Here is a 17,685-nt window from a genome sequence, read left to right on the forward strand (position 1 = left end):
GGTTAGAATGCCTAACTTGATCAGTCATGTATAAACAATTGTAGATATTTTTGGCGTTTAAGTGATGAACCGATGAACTGAATTGTTTTGTGAGTCCTCCCTCCCAGAAGACAAACAATGTATCATTTAGACTATGAATTAGGTCTATAAATAAGGTCTAACTACAAGGTTGTGCTAATATCTATACTTGTAATTTTTGTGTGTTGTTGGGAACGGGAGGGTGTACACGACTCCCCCCTCCCCACAACCCCGCTCCCCAACAACCCACCCTTGGATCCGCGCATAGATATGTCATGTTAAATAACGTCAACAGTTTTATTTTATATCAAATAGGCAAAGCGCATTCATTCTATCAGTTGACGCTAGTTTGAATTAGAGGTTTTGTGTAATCTGCTTTCTACTGCAAATTTTTCCCTTTTATTAATTACCAACGACATGCCAACGGAAGTTTCTAATGCGAATGCTTATAACCTATTCATTTCTTTCCTTTCATATATTTCAAGTGAAAAGTGTAGAACGATTACCTGGTGTTGGTGATGCTACTTCATTTAATTGGTACTTAAATTGGTTTAAGTACCAAAAGGTACTCAATGACGTAGAGAATACAACGCGAGAACTTCGTTCAGACAACGGAGAGTTAATTGAATATCATCCTAAAGTGTTTGGTAAGTTAACAATTAGAGTCAGAGTCTAGAGGGGTCAGGCTACCTGGAAAATTAACCAATTTTCATGTATTTAACAGTGGTCCATGTGCATGCCCATGTAACGAATTGGACGTATGTCGGGCACATTTTGGTGGGTGTGGTCAGGAGGGCCATAATAGAGGGACCCCAAACTTGGGCTAGATCATTCCGTGAGTTAACTCACCCGAAGGAACCTACTGGAAAATATCTGGCGTAGTCCCATGCAGGTATCATGAATGACCATTGTCATACATTTTCAGTTTGTGGGGTAGGCCCGCCAGACACACCAGAATGCCCCACCCTCAAAGTGAGCTAGATCACCTTATGAGTTAACCTGGTAATACCAACTGGAACATGTTTGGCAGTGGTTCAGGTGAAACTTTACTTAAATTATGCAGTATAACCTTGTACATCGCGAATGACAACTGACAGACACTTTATGTGGCTGCATGCATGTTTTGGGCATTCACCCCCCACCCCACCCCACCCCACCCCACCCCACCCGACCCCCAAACACATACTTAGGCATATGCATCTGCAGGCTATTCATTTGTATCTGTAAAAAAAACCATCTGTGTCTACATGCGCATCAACTTGCGCGCGCACGTCGCATGTGAATGAAACTGCGCATGTGCATGTACATATGTATATCTACATCTACATGCATGTGCGTGTGTATGCGTGTACAATTGCATTTGTGCCTGCACCTGCAAATTGACATTTTACATTCATTTTACATTCGTCTTCCTTATAGGGGACGGTTCAGTCAGTACATTAACTCGCGTTATATTTGAACCCTGGGATCTAATTATACCAAATGGTGAGGATCCGGAATTGCTCCCTTATCTCATGCATGCTGTTCAACCACGTGCCAAGGTCATCATAACCGTGAGAGATCCAGTAGTAAGGTTAGTGTCATATGTTACTATCATGAAATTTACATCGAACATTAATTGTGTACAGGTTTTAATACAGTGACCCATGCATGACGCGCGACCCATGCATGATCTTTCACGAGAACTGAGCAATTGCATACCATTCCCCCACCCCACTCCACTCCTCCCCTACAATAGATGTTCAGTATGCATGAACGCTAGCTTGGAATATGGTTGTTAATATAGCTTAATCGATCTCCGTCGATAAGCTCGGAAACTAGATCAATTTGCCGACTATATTTGAAAGGTCCCGCGACCAGCCGGCCAACTTATTTTCGGACCGTCCTTGTTGCGATTGCAAACCTTCTTTTCCGGAAGGCACGCGAAGTAAAAATTTCTTGGTTTTCATGTTCTCCTAAACAGATTTCGTTCCATGTTTGGTAGAAAAGTTGGCGGAAGTTCCGAACGTATGCATACAATGGCAGTCGCCGCAGTTAAATGTGCTACTGACTGTATCGCTAATAACAGTGTTCGACACTGTGCATATTTTTCCCATTGCCAGGATCTTCCGGTGAGTGCTACATTATCTCTTTTCATTTTAACCAAGCCTACATTTTATTTTAATAAAAATATCCAATTTCTGCTTGCAGTTTTGCGGGAAAGTAAATGTTTCATCCGCTGGAGAGAAAGAGAGAAATTAAGAGTCAGCGCTTAATAAAAGCTTGTATTGATATGAGTCAGTTTTAGGGGTGGGGACACAACATTTTGGTGACACTCATTCTAGGCAGGAGCCTAAGGGGAGTGATTCAACCTCCCTCGAGGGGTGGGGTCACAACATGTTTGTGACCGCCCTCCTAGGGATGAATTTAAATGGGCAGTGATGCCATTTCCCCCTCGAGGTGTCGGGTCACAACATTTTGTGGGAGTCCATTGTGGGGAGGAGCCTATAAGCAAATTTTGTTTCGGTAAGGGGGCTTCAGATGAAGAAATGGTGCTACCAGTTCCATAATTTAACTGCATTTGTGTATAAGACTTTGCGTGAGTGTGTTACAAAATAACGTCCACATGGAAAGAAACTTGTAAAACTGTGGGTGGGGTGGGGTGGTCATGGAGGAGAGGAGGCACGTGTCCCAATTCGGCCCTGTATGAACGAATGATATGAAACATTTTACCAATTTATAATAGTATGTATGGGTTCACGCAGGTATACACTTCATATTACTATACTGACTCATATGGGAGATATTTGTGTTTTTAAGACGACATTTAAGTTTCAAAACGACGCACGGAATTTTGGCTAAAAGTGTCATTTACTGAATCAAAGTTAACTTGTTCAGAGAAATCTCGTCCTGTGCATTACGTATGGCTAATGAGGACATTCTTCTTAAATGCAGATCACACCGTGCCAAGGTCACAGATACTTGAGTTTGTGTATATGCAGCATGTAAACTGAGTGGTTTCAAGTGATCTATGTCATGGGCGCTATACGTCCCCCCCCCCACCCCGCCCCTACCAACAAAACGGTTGAGCAAACGTCCACCCAGATAGACCAACTTATACAGGGTAGTCTTAAGTCACCACTTGATTCATAGCTTGATCGATGGTTGTTCATCGAATAATTGATTTATTGATTGGGTAATGATTCATTAATTGACTGATTGATTGAATGTTTATTGATCGATTTATTTATTTATTTCTCCTCTTTTTTCTATTAAATATATTTATTGACTGTCATTTGATTGATTGATTTACTCTATTGATTTAGAGATTTAATTACTGATTTATAATTTTACTTTATCGATCGATTTATTTATTTATTGCCTCTTTTTTTCTAGCAAATATATTTAGGTATATACGTAGAGTTTATACGGCCATGGGCGATGGTGTATGGGAAAGAAAACCTCCTAATATCCCGGATGGAAGATCGCATCGGAAACCCTATATCTGAATTTAAAAGGATCTTGCAATACTTAGAATTAGGTAATTGTTTTGATTATTATATAAATATCATTGTTTATTTGTCTGCTGAAATATTCTCATCAGTTACTCCGTTGGGCAACTATGTCAGATGGAGATGGATGAGGGCGACAAACTGAATAATGGGAGTGAAGTAGTATTTTCTGCTAAGAAGCTTTCTGCCCTGATCCTTCTTCAAATGAATTCATAATGTTAAAGAATTCAGTGCGATAAGTACTGCCTCCAAATTGTAGCTAAAAATCGCCATTTTTTTTTGAATAACACCTTTCCTGATGGTTCTCAATCTCAATTTCCAGATTTTGAGGAGTGTGAAGTAAGACATTTCAATACGTCAGCGAGTGTTGAAACATTTATACATCCAGGGTGACATTTAAATGCTTCTATACAATTGATTGAAGAATGAGTGATAATTATTTGGAAAATACCGATAACTTTGAACTGCATAACGATTAGAAATTAATTGTTGTTTCCGCGAAGAACATAACATTTTAATCAAGCACTTAATTAATTGATGGGAGAAATACATATTATGTGATTTGCAGTGAATAGTCACTTGTATGCAATAATATTCGAATGCCAACTGTGAAAATACTAGTCAGAAAACAGCTCCATGAAATTTATAATTTCAAACCCAAACTGGGTGGAAGTGGAGAGATCAGGGTTGGAGGAAGGGGGGGGGGGTTAGGTAGTATAAGAGCCATAGGCGTAGGAGGCGGGGGGCTGCAGCCCCCCAACCAAATTTTTTGGTGAAAATTCGGGCAATATGCTGAGAATTTCTCGGGCACCTACTGGAAGAATAATAATTTGCAATGTGTTTTTCATTTTTTGGGGGTAAAAATTCGGCAATATGCTGAGAATTATTCGGGCATCTACTGAAAGAATAATAATTTGCAATGTGTTTTTCAATTTTTTGGTGAAAATTCGGGCAATATGCTGAGAATTTTTCGAGCACCTACTGAAAGAAGAATAATTTGCAATGTGTTTTTCAAATATTTTGGTGAAAAATCGGGCAATATGCTGAGAATTTTTTCGGGCACCTAAACTGAAAGAAGAATAATTTGCATTTTTTTCCAATTCTTTTGGTGAAAATTTGGGCAATATGCTGAGAATTTTGCGGGCACCTACCAGTGGCGGAGCGTCCATACAGTCAGAAGGGGCGGATGCCCCCCTGACGGACTCAAATGGACTGCTGGCGCCCTTTTCAGCTTTTTACCACTTTTTGCTTATTCGCGATTATTGACTTTTTTATTGCGCTCTCAAATACCTATCGACATTTGTCACATTTTGTTGGTGCAATTTTCTGACCAATGGCGATGACACCTATTTAGTCTTCGTTTATCTGCAAATTAGCAAGGCCCGGAAAGGGTCATTTCCGGCGATCTAGGGAGATTCTTTACTCAAAAAATTCTGTACGCTCCGCGCCAACCTGTGGTGGCGCTCCGCTTAGATAGTGTCAAAAGCGCCGCTACAGACCATTCTCTCCCACCTGACCAATACCCCTAGCTCCGCCAATGGCACCTACTAAAAGAAGAAGAATTTGCAATGTGTTTTTCAATGGTTAAACTTATATTATTTGTATTATCATTATTGTTGTAACGACTTCCCCAATAATTCTAACCAATATGGAAGGGTAATAACACGGAAAATGATTTTATGTTATTGGCAGGTGATGCAATAACTAATGAATGCCTATATGATATGCACATTAACATGTGGAATGCGCGCGGAGTGCGCGAAAAAATGTTGGTTATATTTTTCGGGCAACTCTTTACAGCCCCCCCCCCCCCCCCCCCCAAATCAGATGAGGCTCCTACGCCTATGATAAGAGCAAATTTTGTTTCCGTAGGTGCGTGTAATATTTGTGTTTTCATATTCAAATGCATGCACGCTATACTATCTTCGGCAAGTCCAGCATAAACTGTTAAGACCAAAGTTTTCCATTATTTTTTTCCAGAAATGTTACCCGACGAGGAATGTAAAAGGATAATGGAAACGGAAATATTTAATGTAAACGCAAAAAAGACAGCAATGTTAGACAAAACGAAAACTCTTTTGCAACAGTTTTATACACCGTTCAACCGACAGATGGCAGCATTCATGAATGATGACAGCTATAATTTTGGCTATTGACAATTCCTGTATATAGAACCAATATTGTACTAAGAGGGGTGATCATTTTGTTGACAACTTGAAAAGGAAGATATTTTTACGGACTTCGCTCTGTGACACAAGGTCCGGGGTTCGATTCTTACCTTCGAGTCCCAAAAGGACATATATCGCTATTACTGTAGTCTTTTGGGCATATCCTGCTCCATGTAACAGAGCATGTATAGGTGTCAAAAGAGCAGTGAGATCACGACTCGCCGAGTTTCACGTTCTTCGGTTTGAGAAGTAGTATTCTATATGGTATTTGTACGATCTGGTAGTGATTTCTCTGTGGCGACACGCAGAGACTACTGAGCTCCGATTTTCTGTTCGGGAGTGTGCTTTTGCCATAATGGCGTGTTTTGCTTCGAGGCACAATCAGCATTTGTTGTTGCCGGTGAGATTATCACAACTACCGAAAACACCACAGCACACACATTGGGATGACAGCCGGGCGAATTCAAAACAAGATTCAACAACCAAACGGAATCATTCAATCACGAAGCATGCAAGAACGAAACTGAATAATCTAAACACATCTGGGACCTAAAACGAAGATAGCAGAATTTCAGCATTGTGTGGTCGATAACCTAGCATAACGTATAGATATGTCTGTTGGCGTGTGTTGGATAGTAAGATATAGCCAAAAGAGAAAAGAAAAAAAAATGATACTTTCATTTCCAACTTTATTGTTTAAAACGTTAAATCTGTAAAGCAATGAGATGAATGCAGGAATGAGATAAAAAACTAAAAAAAAAACTAGACCTTTTCGGAGACCTCTCTTTTTTATGAGTATCCATGTTAAGTTAAATTGTTGTTCGTTATGATAAAGATAACTGCCATGAACAACTCCTCCTCCCCCCTCCCGCCCCACCCACCTCCCTCCCTCCTGTCTCACCTCACCCTCCACAGTCAGGAGGCACAAATCCAGCAACCGTTATTTCATGAACAACATATATGAACAACACACACATATATCTATATATATATATATATATATATATATATATATATATATATATATATATATATATATATATATCTATATCTATATATATATCTATATATATTATTAATTATTAATATATCTATATATATCTATATATTAATAATTAATCATATAATTAATGTAATTAATATAACAGTTAGCATAATAAAATAATATAATTAATTGACAATATATTTACGAATAGTAGACCTATAGTAATTTTATTTCTGGAATATAATTTACTGCAGATGTAAGTGACCATTTCCCTATTTTCTTGAGAATTTCTCTTGACGAAAAGGAGGACGTACAAAGGTGAATATACTAGAAATAATTCTAGTAAAGATACTGAACATTTCATTAACTTCCTTCAGGATTCTGATTGGAATTGTATATATTCAGTTAGTGATGTGAATTACTCTTATGATAAATTCACTTTAGACTTTTTTGCAAGAGTAATTCGAAACGTCGTTAGAAACGTCATTCATGTATAGCGAATGGTATCTTACAATCGATTTAATGTAAACATAAGCTTGATCAAAAATTATTTTAAGGAGTCCTACAAAAAGTCATTCTGATATGTTTCGTATACTCATTGCAATAAGCTGAATCATGTCATTCGTATTTTTTAAAAAGCGTTTTTTTCCCCTGATAAGTTCAATAACTGTAAGAATAATTTTTGTAAGAATGACCTATTGAAAATAGCCAAAGTCATTCCTATTTATTTAACAAGGAGACCCTGAAGCTATGGTGACAAATTTCGTCCAGTTTCTGACTTATCCGCGGGTCTTTCCAAGTTATTTGAAAAAAAATAGTGTTAAACTGTATTCACAGTTTTGCTATAGTAGTTATAGTGTTGTAAGAGTACATGTTATGTTATGTAAATTGTCTATATAAGTGAAGCTTATTTGCATATTGAAAGTATTTAGACGGCTGTGTATGTTTCATTGTTATTTCTGTTATTTGTATGTTAATTAGTTGTATGTTAATTAGTTGTTGTTAGATTTGGATGGCATTCGAGTGCCGGGGTCTTGAGTGAGACACCTCGTAAATATATGTGTGCAATGCACGCAAAGCATCGTTTATTTTTCGTTTATGAGACTTTCTCATTATGCAAAATGCTTTGCGTTAGAGGCCTCATTGCAATCTTTTGCATTAAAGGCCTCGGCCTTGAGTGGATTAAAAGCTCTCTTTCCCACAGAATACAATTCCCACCTTTTCAACAAATGTAGATCCCGAGACGATGAATATTGCATGTGGCGTTCCACATCAAGGATCTTATTTAGGGCCGTTACATTTTATAATTCATGTCAATGATGAACATGTAGTATCAAAGAAATTTTCCACGTTCTTGTTTTGCTGATAATACTAATGTTTTCTTCACCGGCCATAATGTTTATTGTATTGAAAGACACAATTTGTCAGGAACTTAAAAAATTCTATATGCTTGGTTCACTGCCAAATAAACTGTTCCTTAATGTTAGTAAGACTAGCTATTTTGTTTTTCAGAATAATAAGAAAAACATTAATAGTTTATTGAGAAAAAACAAACTAAATGAAAGGATATAAAGGTTTCTTAGTTTCCGAAAGTTTCGAGAACCTGTTTGGTCCGGGGACATATATGTTAACCCCAAATTGTTATAATTTTTTTTTTTTTTTGGGGGGGGGGCTACTTCATTTATATTAATTATGAATGATAATGAGATAAAACTACATGTATAACTAAATATGAGCCCCTAAATGTACATAGCCCCCGGAAGCTCTAGCTACACCCCGAGACTCAAATGCAATAAACATGAACAGTCAATAGCCAAAATTATAGCTGTCATCATTCATGAATGCTGCCATCCGTCGGTTGAAAGGTTTGTAAAACTCTTGCAGTAGATTTCTAGTTTTATCCAACATTGCAACTTTTCCACGTGTTTTATTTGATACTCCTGATACGATTCTTTTGCACTCCTTGTCTGGTAGCATGTCTGAAAACAAAAGGGAAAAAATCAATGCAATTTGAAGAACAACGATTCTATTGTGAATTCCGTACAAGAGTTATGTACAAGAGTACAATGGTACTTATACAATTGCCGTAATATAACATGGATATTTTTGAAAATATTCTGCTTCGTTTTCTTCCCTCAACACGACATCCTCCCGCCCCACCCCCTACTTCCACGCTTTTACTGAATTACATTTCTATACTAAGTCTTGCAACGTTTTCATTATCTGTGATAAAACAGCACTTAATAAAGTTTGCACCTTTGATATGGTTTCAACTTTAATATGGTCATTCATTATAACTGACTCATGTTATATTCTTTGCGAAATGATACAATGATGTATCCAATCGGTAAACGATGAATTCTCTGAAATTCGAAGCTTTTCTTTAACACCGGTGTTTGGTGCAATACCTTTCCTAGCGGAAAATTCCACTTTACTCGTAACCCCCCCTCTCCCCCACGATTCCACTCCCCTCCCCGCTCCTTCGTCACCTCTGCTCTCTACAGTTTTCGAGAATCAATTAAAGAGCTGAAAAACTTAATAAAGGGTTTTTTAATATAGGGCGTTACTGTTGTCATATGAAATTCAATGAAAGAAAATGAAAATACATTATGGAAAAAAAGTAAAAATTACCTAATTCTAAATATTGTAAAAGTTTTCGAAATTCCCGAAGAGGATCTTTGATGCGATCTTCCATCCGAGATACGAAGAGATTTTCTTTCCCGTAAATCATCGCCCACGGCTGTATAAATTCTATATAGATACCTAAATATAATTGCTATAAAATACAACAAGAAAAAAAACAAATTTATTAATCGATGGGAAGTGATTTATCGATATAGTTGTTCAAAGGATGACTTCAAGTTTGATATGTTGTGGACCATGAAAACACTTTTTTCTTAGGAATCACCCTTTAAATATCTGAGGCTTATTAAGTAAAGTGACTGGACTACGTAGTCTATCATACACACCATAAGATTAGTTCCTTAGATGCGACACAAAACTCAACAGGGTGAACATACGACTTTTGTGGCCTCAAATATCATGTTTACATGTATAGTTGCATTACAAATTTGTCATGGACACAAATGGCTATAGAATGTCATCAAACGGTGAATGTTGTTTGCTAGAAATTAAACTGTCATAGTCCAGTTATAGAAATGATAAAATAATGGATTAACATTATCATTTAGGTCTGCATGTACCAAGGAGCCGACGTTATCGTCGGTTTAGCCTTTAAGGAGCATATCAGAGACTTGGGATACTTTAGAACCGGCAATGCTTCACAATATTAACAACGTGGCGTACGCCAAATACACTATACAGAGTTAATAGGACTATGTTATAACTCTATGCTACTATAGCAGACGTTCACAGCCTAATCCACATACCAAATATTCACGACGGTATAGTATTGTACATGTATATCGGTTAAAACCTAAAATAAATGGGGTGAGTGGGGGGGGGGGTTGGAGAGTGGGATCAAGCTAGAAAGGTTACTAGTTGCTTCTAAGCACGGTAGAACGAGAGTACACTTGTTGTGAGGCGGCAGGTGATGTCAAGTTACAAGATATAGTGTGTGGCATGGACGTCTGCAGAAGAAATTCAAGGGAGGTGACGGTCAAGCAAACTTTTGCTTGTCCATTACCCCCTCCCCTCCCCTCCCCTATTTTGCCTCCCCATCCTCGCGGACCCCCATGTGTTTGTATGTGGGTGGTATGGAGGGGTTGGCGATAGCCCATCTGTGTCACCACTGTCAAGCAATGTACTTCTCTGAACATAATTTTGATATAACTTAAAATAAATCACGACGGCTGTTTGCGTAACACGAAAACTGCCGATTGAATTGGCTTCAGGGCTTTTTCTTTAAATTTCGATTGCTTCTGTTAAACTTACCACATCCTCCCCCCCCCCCCCCGCCTCCCTCCCACTCTTCCTCCCCCATATTACATTCTCACCACCTACACATACCAATTCACACATAAACACCATGGTAACAGATTTTGCCTTTTGTGAAGAGCAAACCGAAACAAGTGGGGAAAGTTATCAATAAGTCGTACATTCACGTTTACAAGGTGGAATCCTTACTGCGTTAAGATGACTACAATGGCCGTTTTACTTTGTCTTTTAATAGTTTGGTTTTCATAATTATTATTTACTAAGAATTGCTCGTAGAAAATTAATTGCATACAAAATATTTACAAGCAGCGGTATATAGCTAAATGATTGCAACTGCATCTGAGATTACTTTGCACTAATTTTAATAACCCTTACATTCAATTCCATCCAAGATCTCTCCCGCCCCCCCCCCTCCCCCTCGCCTCCTATCTGTGCGTGTTAAATTGAGGAAGTAAGTAAACCATTTCATTACTTACCGGAAATTTCGCGCAATGAGAATAATGTGCACAGTATCTAACACTGTGGTTGGCAATGCAATTAGTCGCACAGTTGACCGATGACACTGCAAATCCGTGCAGATGATTAGAGTTCCTGCCACCCATTCTTTTAGCAAAAATAGAGTGAAATCTGTTGGCGAAAAGAAAAGAACAGCTAGAAATGTTACTGCCTGCTTACTCCAAGAATGATAGGCTGAAAACACTCGGAAGAGCCAGTTATAGTGGACCTTTTTTTGTTGGAAGTCTTATTCTGTCTTAAGTATGCTATGGAAATATGAGTCTCAGAATACACTATTCTTTTTTCTCCGGGCCTCTGATTGTCTCCAAACCCCGGAGCTGTTGCGCCTCATGACATCTCCCACTCCCCTCCTCGCGAACACACACAAATATACATCCTCTTTGAGATAAGGTATTGGGCTTGGAAGTTGCCTCTTCAGAGAGGTATAACCTTGAATGATCTGTGTAAAAAAAATATTAAAACAATTATTTAAAAAAAAATGGAGGCGTAAATCGCCATTTTGATTTCTGCTGTTATATTACACCAACCTTGCTACGGGATCTCTCACTGAAATGATGACCTTGGCACGTGGTTGAACAGCATGCATGAGATAAGGGAGTATGTCTGGATCTTCACCATTTGGAACAAGTCGATCCCATGGTGAATAGATCACGTGACTGATTGTACTGACTGATCCGTCCCCTAAAATGAAAAATGTAAAATTAAGAATGTTTACCTAAAGTGCAAATTCAGATAAACAGTCAGATACAAAGGTATACATGCATACTAGTGCCAATGAATATGCAACAGTAGATGAATAAGCATGAGAAAAATACACTGGCATTCAGGTGCAAATGCACATGTCATACTGCACACGCAAGTGCAGGTGCAAATGAAAGTGCAAATACACATGTGGACGCACGTGCCAAGATGCAGATATACATATGCAGGTGAAAATAAACACATGCAAATGTAAATGTAAATGATCAAGGTGATAATTATCTCCCTGGCCATAGAACTGTTTTAATTTGTTCGTTGGGAAGCTTATAGCGTTCTCAGTATTAGCTGGTAGATATATTTACATTTCTTCAGAAAATCTTTTTAATTTAATGAAGTCGTAATAGCCTAATAAGACTTTATGCAACATATTGCAAACAGGGGTGACACCACGCATACACACACCCATTCCTCTCTTTTTTCAAAACCCCATTACACAAAAATGAAAATGATGTAAAATTAGCACATTCTTGCGTGATATGAAGGCGTAGTTAAGACCTATTTTTTAGTCTGAATATGCCCCAGAATGCACCATTGCACCTTCATTTTTTTCTGGAGAGGCATCTTTGGCCATGCATACCCCTCCTTCTACACGGGAGTTGGTCTCAGCGACCCTCTGAGGCCACACTCCGTCCTCTATAAAACCCTGAATGCGTCCCGAGCTAACGTGTAGAAGTACTGACTTACCAAATACTTTAGGATGATATTCAATTAACTCTCCGTTTTCTGAGCGAAGTTTTCGCGTTGAAGTCTTCACGTCATGGAGTACATGTTGTTGTTTATACCAATGTAAGTACCAATTAAACGTGGTAGAATCAACGATACCAGGTAAGTTTGACACTTCTTGATCTAGACACCACCATGGAGAGAAAGAAGGGAACGAAATTGATGGACCAAGCATGCGCAGAAGAAGTTTCTCTTGTCATGTGATTTTTAACAGTGATAGAGAACTATATAAATTTGCAATCAATGACACAGTGTTAAACTCATATAGATATACACATACAGGTGAAAATAAACACATGCAAATATCAATAAAACTTATCAAGGTGAGAATTATCTCCCTGGCTTTTGTTCTTTGGGAAGCTCATAAGGTTCTGAGTATTAGCTGGTAGATACATTTACATTTTTTCCAACAATCTTTTCAAAAATCCACTGAAATCGTAATAACATAGCAAGACTTTCTACAACATATTGCAAAAAGGGGTGGTACCCCCCCCCCCGCCCCTTCACCCAGCCCTTTCCTTTCTCTCTTTCTTCAATATATATTGTTGCTTTAGTCTTTTACATTTTATGCCTTATTGGTTCTATATATTTAATATTTAGGTTTTTGTTACTGAGCAGCTTTGCTGATTATGCGCTATATAAATATTACTTATTATTATTATTTTTATAATTATCTATCAAGATATAAATGTATTCTATAACCATGCACACTTCATGACCACAGAATATGTTACATTCTTCATACTCAGTTTTTTATGTAACGAGTAATTGTCCCTGTGAAGTCCAGCTCTACGAAGTGCCCACCAATGAGGTTCCTTTCCAACTTTCAGAACATCCGGATGACGTCTTAATTTGTCGAATATGTCGGTTGTACCGCATTTGTGGAAGCCTATAATATAGAAATATGGTAAGCACCAAAGCTGGTCTTCTTCGAACCAACAGAAACCTCGATAGTTTGGTAAATATTGAGTAGGAATTCTCTGAAATATCTGTGCAAAGAGAAACAAAGAGAACAATGCTGAGTAAATTGATACTTAAAATAAAACAAAATTGTTAGCAAGCTATTTATCCACTAAGATGCCTGTGTAAGAGAATGTGTAAAAGTATAAGAGGGCCTGACGTTTCGATCCTAGAAGGATCTTCTTCGGAGGCTGAAGAGGGATTCAGCCTCCGAAGAAGATCTTGCGACTTGTGCACATGTCGAAGTAAATCCATAAGTGAACTTGAAAAAAAAAAACAAGTGTGACGTCATAGTTGTACACTGACCAACAATGTATTGTTATCACTCTATAAATATTTGACTTTGGAATTGCAAAGTGTTCTAACATTTGGCTGTAGGGGATGTGATGTTGTCAATACACATGACTGGTGCATTCATACGAAGAAGAGAATTAGATGGCTACATTTTGAAGAAACAGTACTGACAAATTAATTAATTATTTATTTTCACTTTAGTTGTAATGTTTGGATAATACTTTCAAATGATCTCATTTTAATTGACTTCTTGCAGACGTGAAAGTGCTAAAAGAAGAGAAAGGATACTCACATCCGGTGACACCGTCTTCAGATATTCCCGCGTAAAATTCAGTTCCCCTTGAAAACTTTGATTTCCTCTAATTAGTGTCTCACTTTGAAACTCCGTTTTCTTTGTTGTTTCTTCCTTTATTGTTTCAAAGGTACCGGTTTCTAACTTTGAAGTATTATTTATAACCGGGCTAAGCAATGACAATCCATCATCTGCGTCATCATACGATCTGTACTTCATGAATTCATCACTTCTATCCGTCGCGTTGAAATTGAAGATAAATATCAGCGTTGCCATACATAATGCCACCTGTTACAGAAGTATATAGAATTACACTCAGAACTTGTAAAATTATTGTTTTTATTATAATTATAATTATTATTATTATCATCTATCTATCTATCTATCTATCTATCTATCTATCTATCTATCTATCTATCTATCTATCTATCTATCTATCTATCTATCTATCTATCTATCTATCTATCTATCTATCTATCTATCTATCTATCTATCTATCTATCTATCTATCTATCTATCTATCTATCTATCTATCTATCTATCTATCTATCTATCTATCTATCTATCTATCTATCTATCTATCTATCTATCTATCTATCTATCTATCTATCTATCTATCTATCTATCTATCTATCTATCTATCTATCTATCTATCTATCTATCTATCTATCTATCTATCTATCTATCTATCTATCTATCTATCTATCTATCTATCTATCTATCTATCTATCTATCTATCTATCTATCTATCTATCTATCTATCTATCTATCTATCTATCTATCTATCTATCTATCTATCCATCCATCCATCCATCCATCCATCCATCCATCCATCCATCCATCCATCCATCCATCCATCCATCCATCCATCCATCCATCCATCCATCCATCCATCCATCCATCCATCCATCCATCCATCCATCCATCCATCCATCCATCCATCCATCCATCCATCCATCCATCCATCCATCCATCCATCCATCCATCCATCCATCCATCCATCCATCCATCCATCCATCCATCCATCCATCCATCCATCCATCCATCCATCCATCCATCCATCCATCCATCCATCCATCCATCCATCCATCCATCCATCCATCCATCCATCCATCCATCTATCTATCTATCTATCTATCTATCTATCTATCTATCTATCTATCTATCCATCGATCTATCTATCTATCCATCTATCTATCTATCTATAATATACATCCGAAATGTGTATGAGTCGACTTGCATAGGAAATAAAACACACTGGAAGCCATGTTGAATAATAAGAATGAACCGAGTGTGCACATAGTATAAACAGCAACTCATTTGTCTAAAGGGTGCTGCTCTCCCAGTAAACGTACTGTACATAATGAATGTACAAGACACCTTCATCTCACCCTCCCCCACTCTCTATCTCCGCCGAGTCCGCCCCAAGATTGACAAATTACCGCTATGGCAAATCTAAGTATTCAAGCCCCTATTAGAGATGTTCCATTTAACCAGCACAAATCAGACACACTTTGTTAAATGTTACTATATTACAACCATAACTGAACAACTTGAGCTAAAGCAATTAGCAATATTTCACCTACCTTCAAAACCGAATTTGGTTGACAGATACCTATATTGGGCCATTTCAAAATTAACATCGTCAAGCCCGCATCGCTCATGTTACTGGAGGTTCTAGTATCATCTCGCTTCGTAGTATACATTGAATTTGTTGTTGACCTACGTTGATGGCACGTATTTCCTAGTGTGACCACGACCTCCTTCAACTCTCTATAACAAACGCAGTTAGAACCTCCCTGATACGTGTTTCAGTTGCGCTCCACTGCCCCCATTTAGTGTCTAGCATTATATTATGGAAGGTAGCATATGCCCATTATTTATATATACATATATATTTATTTACATATATATTTATTTACATATATATATATATATATATATATATATATATATATATATATATATATATATATATATATATATTTAGATACTAGTTCTGTTCGCTTGTTAAGAATTCTTTCCTTTTCAGAGTGTGCGTTGATGATCGCGAGTTTCTCCTACTTAGCGGCACCACACAATGCAGCCTGTGCCTGGAGGAGAAACTCGCGATCATCTAGGCACACTCTGAATAGGAAAGACTTCTTAACAAGCGAACAGAACTAGTATCTAAATGCAGACACTTAAGATCACTCAACCGTACTAGAAAAAAGCCTTAGCATACATGTATTTATATATAGGGAGTACTAGGCTTCAGTCTATCACTTGCCTGAAGATCGCTACGGCGTGAAACTTTAAGTAGCAAGATCCGATCCACCAATTTTGTGATAAATAAAGCTCTACCCTTCGTATCGAGCACTTTTTCGACCAGAAGTTACACATCGTATATATATGATCCACATCGATATGGGTTCACTGGGTTTCCATTTGGCCTGTTTCCTACAAGATTCTAACCGCAGGCGCGTAGCCAATGGGGGGGGGGGCGAAGGGTGGAGACCGCCCGCCCCCCTCGAGCATATTTTTTGGGGTATTTTTTTTTATGATACCGAAGTTTTATAGTAGCCGTTGTAAGAGGTTTTAATATTTGTCCACCAATAAATTAACTGTGTCTGAATTTTCGAAAATTCCTTGACCAACATTCTTCATCATACTTCCCTCTACTCGTGCAATTTTGACCGGTCTGTTAGGGGTTGAAGGTTTTTTTTCTATATTGGTAGTCCATAGATGAAATTTTGTGCAACATTATGGGTATGTTTTGAAGTGAATTTATTATTCAAATTCTAAACAAATAATGGGCTTAAAACCTTGAAAAGTGGGGCTGACGGGTATTGTGGGGCGTTAGGTAGAATTACCTACAAAAGCAATGGTCCACAGGAGATGCGATGACGTCGAACATGATGTGTGACTGGTGACAATCTTGAAAAAGGTTATGAATGAAAAAAACTATTGGGAAAAGCTTGGTTCTCAGGCAAAAGTGTACATCTGGTTGGTCATTTTCAAGCCCGAGAAGTGCCATTTCCGGTGATCTGGGGGCTATCAAAACCAGAAATTTTCTTGTACGCTGCGCGCCAACCAATGGTGGCACTCCGCTTAGATAGTAATTCGCTTGCACCCAAGCAAATGCCCTCCCCCATATTTGAAACAAATCGCCGCCCCTGACTATGGCCATATATATATTCCATTGTTCTCGTAGCTTTACCGGAATGTGGTGCTAGATCATGACATTAATTGTTGCTGAATATACATTCAAGGAGTACTATAAGAGTTGAGTGCTACAATTATAGGGAGTACGTCACATGACCCTCCATGATTGGTATACGATTTCCTTCAGTGGAGTGAGTCTTCCAGATCTAATATAATTCGATAATGTGTCCGTTTCAGGCTGAACGACAATAGCTAAAAACATCTTTGGTTTTCAAGTTCCAAAACTCATTTTGAGGAATTATACAAACTCACCAGGAATTGATTGGTCATAGTGGGCAAAAACAAACAAAGAACAAAATATTTTCCCATTTTATCATTGATAAAACCATAAACAGGCGCATGGTTACATAGATTAATGACATGGAGTATTAATGCAGA

The 17,685-nt window shown here is 37.9% G+C and overlaps 2 protein-coding genes across 2 annotated transcripts in view; one reads left to right on the forward strand and one right to left on the reverse strand.

Moving 5' to 3' along the window:
* LOC139965596 (carbohydrate sulfotransferase 15-like) overlaps positions 1 to 7,748 on the forward strand; it is a 46,471-nt gene extending 38,723 nt beyond the window's left edge. The window contains exons 6-10 of the mRNA XM_071968128.1: positions 504 to 665; positions 1,438 to 1,591; positions 1,982 to 2,129; positions 3,394 to 3,538; positions 5,490 to 7,748. Of these exons, the coding sequence (XP_071824229.1) occupies positions 504 to 665; positions 1,438 to 1,591; positions 1,982 to 2,129; positions 3,394 to 3,538; positions 5,490 to 5,665 (785 nt within the window). The 3' untranslated portion in view covers positions 5,666 to 7,748. The remainder of the gene's footprint in view (positions 1 to 503; positions 666 to 1,437; positions 1,592 to 1,981; positions 2,130 to 3,393; positions 3,539 to 5,489) is intronic.
* Positions 7,749 to 8,327: 579 nt separating this feature from the next.
* Positions 8,328 to 15,895, reverse strand: LOC139965595 (carbohydrate sulfotransferase 15-like). The gene is made up of 8 exons (XM_071968127.1): positions 15,690 to 15,895; positions 14,104 to 14,391; positions 13,303 to 13,546; positions 12,519 to 12,680; positions 11,603 to 11,756; positions 11,036 to 11,186; positions 9,294 to 9,438; positions 8,328 to 8,641 (listed from the first exon to the last, which is right to left on the reverse strand). The coding sequence occupies exons 1-8, from the start codon at positions 15,807 to 15,809 to the stop codon at positions 8,469 to 8,471; spliced, it is 1,437 nt and encodes a 478-aa protein (XP_071824228.1). The 5' UTR covers positions 15,810 to 15,895; the 3' UTR covers positions 8,328 to 8,468.
* Between the last annotated feature and the right edge of the window lie 1,790 nt (positions 15,896 to 17,685).

The sequence above is a fragment of the Apostichopus japonicus genome, chromosome 3, assembly GCF_037975245.1.
Source record: "Apostichopus japonicus isolate 1M-3 chromosome 3, ASM3797524v1, whole genome shotgun sequence".
Taxonomy (NCBI): domain Eukaryota; kingdom Metazoa; phylum Echinodermata; class Holothuroidea; order Aspidochirotida; family Stichopodidae; genus Apostichopus; species Apostichopus japonicus.

Excerpts from the sequence above, each read along its gene's own strand:
- LOC139965595 (XM_071968127.1), bottom strand. The coding sequence starts at position 15,809 with ATGTATACTACGAAGCGAGATGATACTAGAACCTCCAGTAACATGAGC. Across the intron at positions 9,439-11,035 it reads CTCATTGCGCGAAATTTCCG|CAATTATATTTAGGTATCTA; the intron begins GTAAGTAATGAA and ends TGTATTTTATAG. Across the intron at positions 8,642-9,293 it reads TTTACAATATTTAGAATTAG|ACATGCTACCAGACAAGGAG; the intron begins GTAATTTTTACT and ends TTTTGTTTTCAG.